This window comes from Neophocaena asiaeorientalis, unplaced genomic scaffold (assembly GCF_003031525.2).
Source record: "Neophocaena asiaeorientalis asiaeorientalis breed wild unplaced genomic scaffold, Neophocaena_asiaeorientalis_V1.1 scaffold1, whole genome shotgun sequence".
Classification (NCBI taxonomy): domain Eukaryota; kingdom Metazoa; phylum Chordata; class Mammalia; order Artiodactyla; family Phocoenidae; genus Neophocaena; species Neophocaena asiaeorientalis.
The window spans coordinates 5502685-5504011 of record NW_020171981.1 but is presented as its reverse complement, the minus strand read 5'-3'; the positions used below and the strand labels follow the sequence as shown (position 1 = coordinate 5504011).

Below are 1327 nucleotides of genomic sequence, written 5' to 3'. Positions count from 1 at the left end.
TGCCCGCACCTGCCGTGACCTCAAGATGTGCCACTCCGACTGGAAGAGCGGTAAGGGCTGGCCCAGCTGTGCCTCCTCCCGCCGCGACGGGACTGAGCCCTGAGGTGCCCACATCCCGTACCTCCCCTGACGCCATCTCACCCTACCCCACTGCAGGAGAATACTGGATTGACCCCAACCAAGGCTGCAACCTGGATGCCATCAAGGTCTTCTGCAACATGGAGACAGGCGAGACCTGCGTGTATCCCACTCAGCCCAGCGTGGCCCAGAAGAACTGGTACATCAGCAAGAACTCCAAGGACAAGAGGCATGTCTGGTACGGCGAGAGCATGACCGGCGGATTCCAGGTGCGTGAGCTCGATCCCGTAGCCGCTCTTAGGAGATGGGCTGGCCCAGGGCGCAGAAGGGCCTAAGGGTAGGTCCCGGGTGGACCAGACCTCTGCTAAGTGTGATCAGCTGGGAGGCAGGAGACCTGGGTCAGTGATACGGGGTCAAACACAGGGTGCCTGGGGGCAAGGGGTGCCGCCTCTGGACGTAGGGTTCACTAGGATGCTCTCAGGGGACTCCAGGGAGGGAAGCCAGGACCGGAGGCTCCAACACAGCCACTCACTCGTCGCTCTTCCGCTCCCACAGTTCGAGTACGGCGGCCAGGGCTCCGATCCTGCCGATGTGGCCATCCAGCTGACTTTCCTGCGGCTGATGTCCACTGAGGCCTCCCAGAACATCACCTACCACTGCAAGAACAGCGTGGCCTATATGGACCAGCAGACTGGCAACCTCAAGAAGGCCCTGCTCCTCCAGGGCTCCAACGAGATTGAGATCCGGGCCGAGGGCAACAGCCGCTTCACCTACAGCGTCACCTACGACGGCTGCACGGTGAGTCCAGCAGGGCCCCCGCTCTGGGCTTTGGCTTTCCGGGCAGGCTCAGTCCCCCCACCCCCTCACTGCCACTTGGTGACACACCCCTCTCCCATTGTCTCCCTTTCACCCCAGAGTCACACCGGAGCCTGGGGCAAGACAGTGATCGAATACAAAACCACCAAGACCTCCCGCTTGCCCATCATCGATGTGGCCCCCTTGGACGTTGGCGCCCCAGACCAGGAATTCGGCATCGACGTTGGCCCTGTCTGCTTCCTGTAAACTCCCTCCACCCCAACCTGGCTCCCTCCCACCCAACCCACTTGCCCCTGACTCTGGAAACAAAGAACCCAAACTGAACCCCCCAAAAAGCCAAAAAAATGGGAGACAATTTCACATGGACTTTGGAAAATATTTTTTCCTTTGCATTCATCTCTCAAACTTTGTTTTTATTTTTGACCAACTGAAT

General features: G+C 59.4%; 1 protein-coding gene across 1 annotated transcript in view; it reads left to right on the top strand.

The window, feature by feature from the left end:
* COL1A1 (collagen type I alpha 1 chain) overlaps positions 1-1321 on the top strand; it is a 16429-nt gene extending 15108 nt beyond the window's left edge. The window contains exons 49-52 of the mRNA XM_024745442.1: positions 1-50; positions 157-347; positions 634-876; positions 994-1321. The exon at positions 1-50 is cut by the window's left edge and continues 9 nt beyond it. Coding sequence (XP_024601210.1) covers positions 1-50; positions 157-347; positions 634-876; positions 994-1140 — 631 coding nt within the window. The 3' untranslated portion in view covers positions 1141-1321. The remainder of the gene's footprint in view (positions 51-156; positions 348-633; positions 877-993) is intronic.
* Positions 1322-1327: the final 6 nt, after the last annotated feature.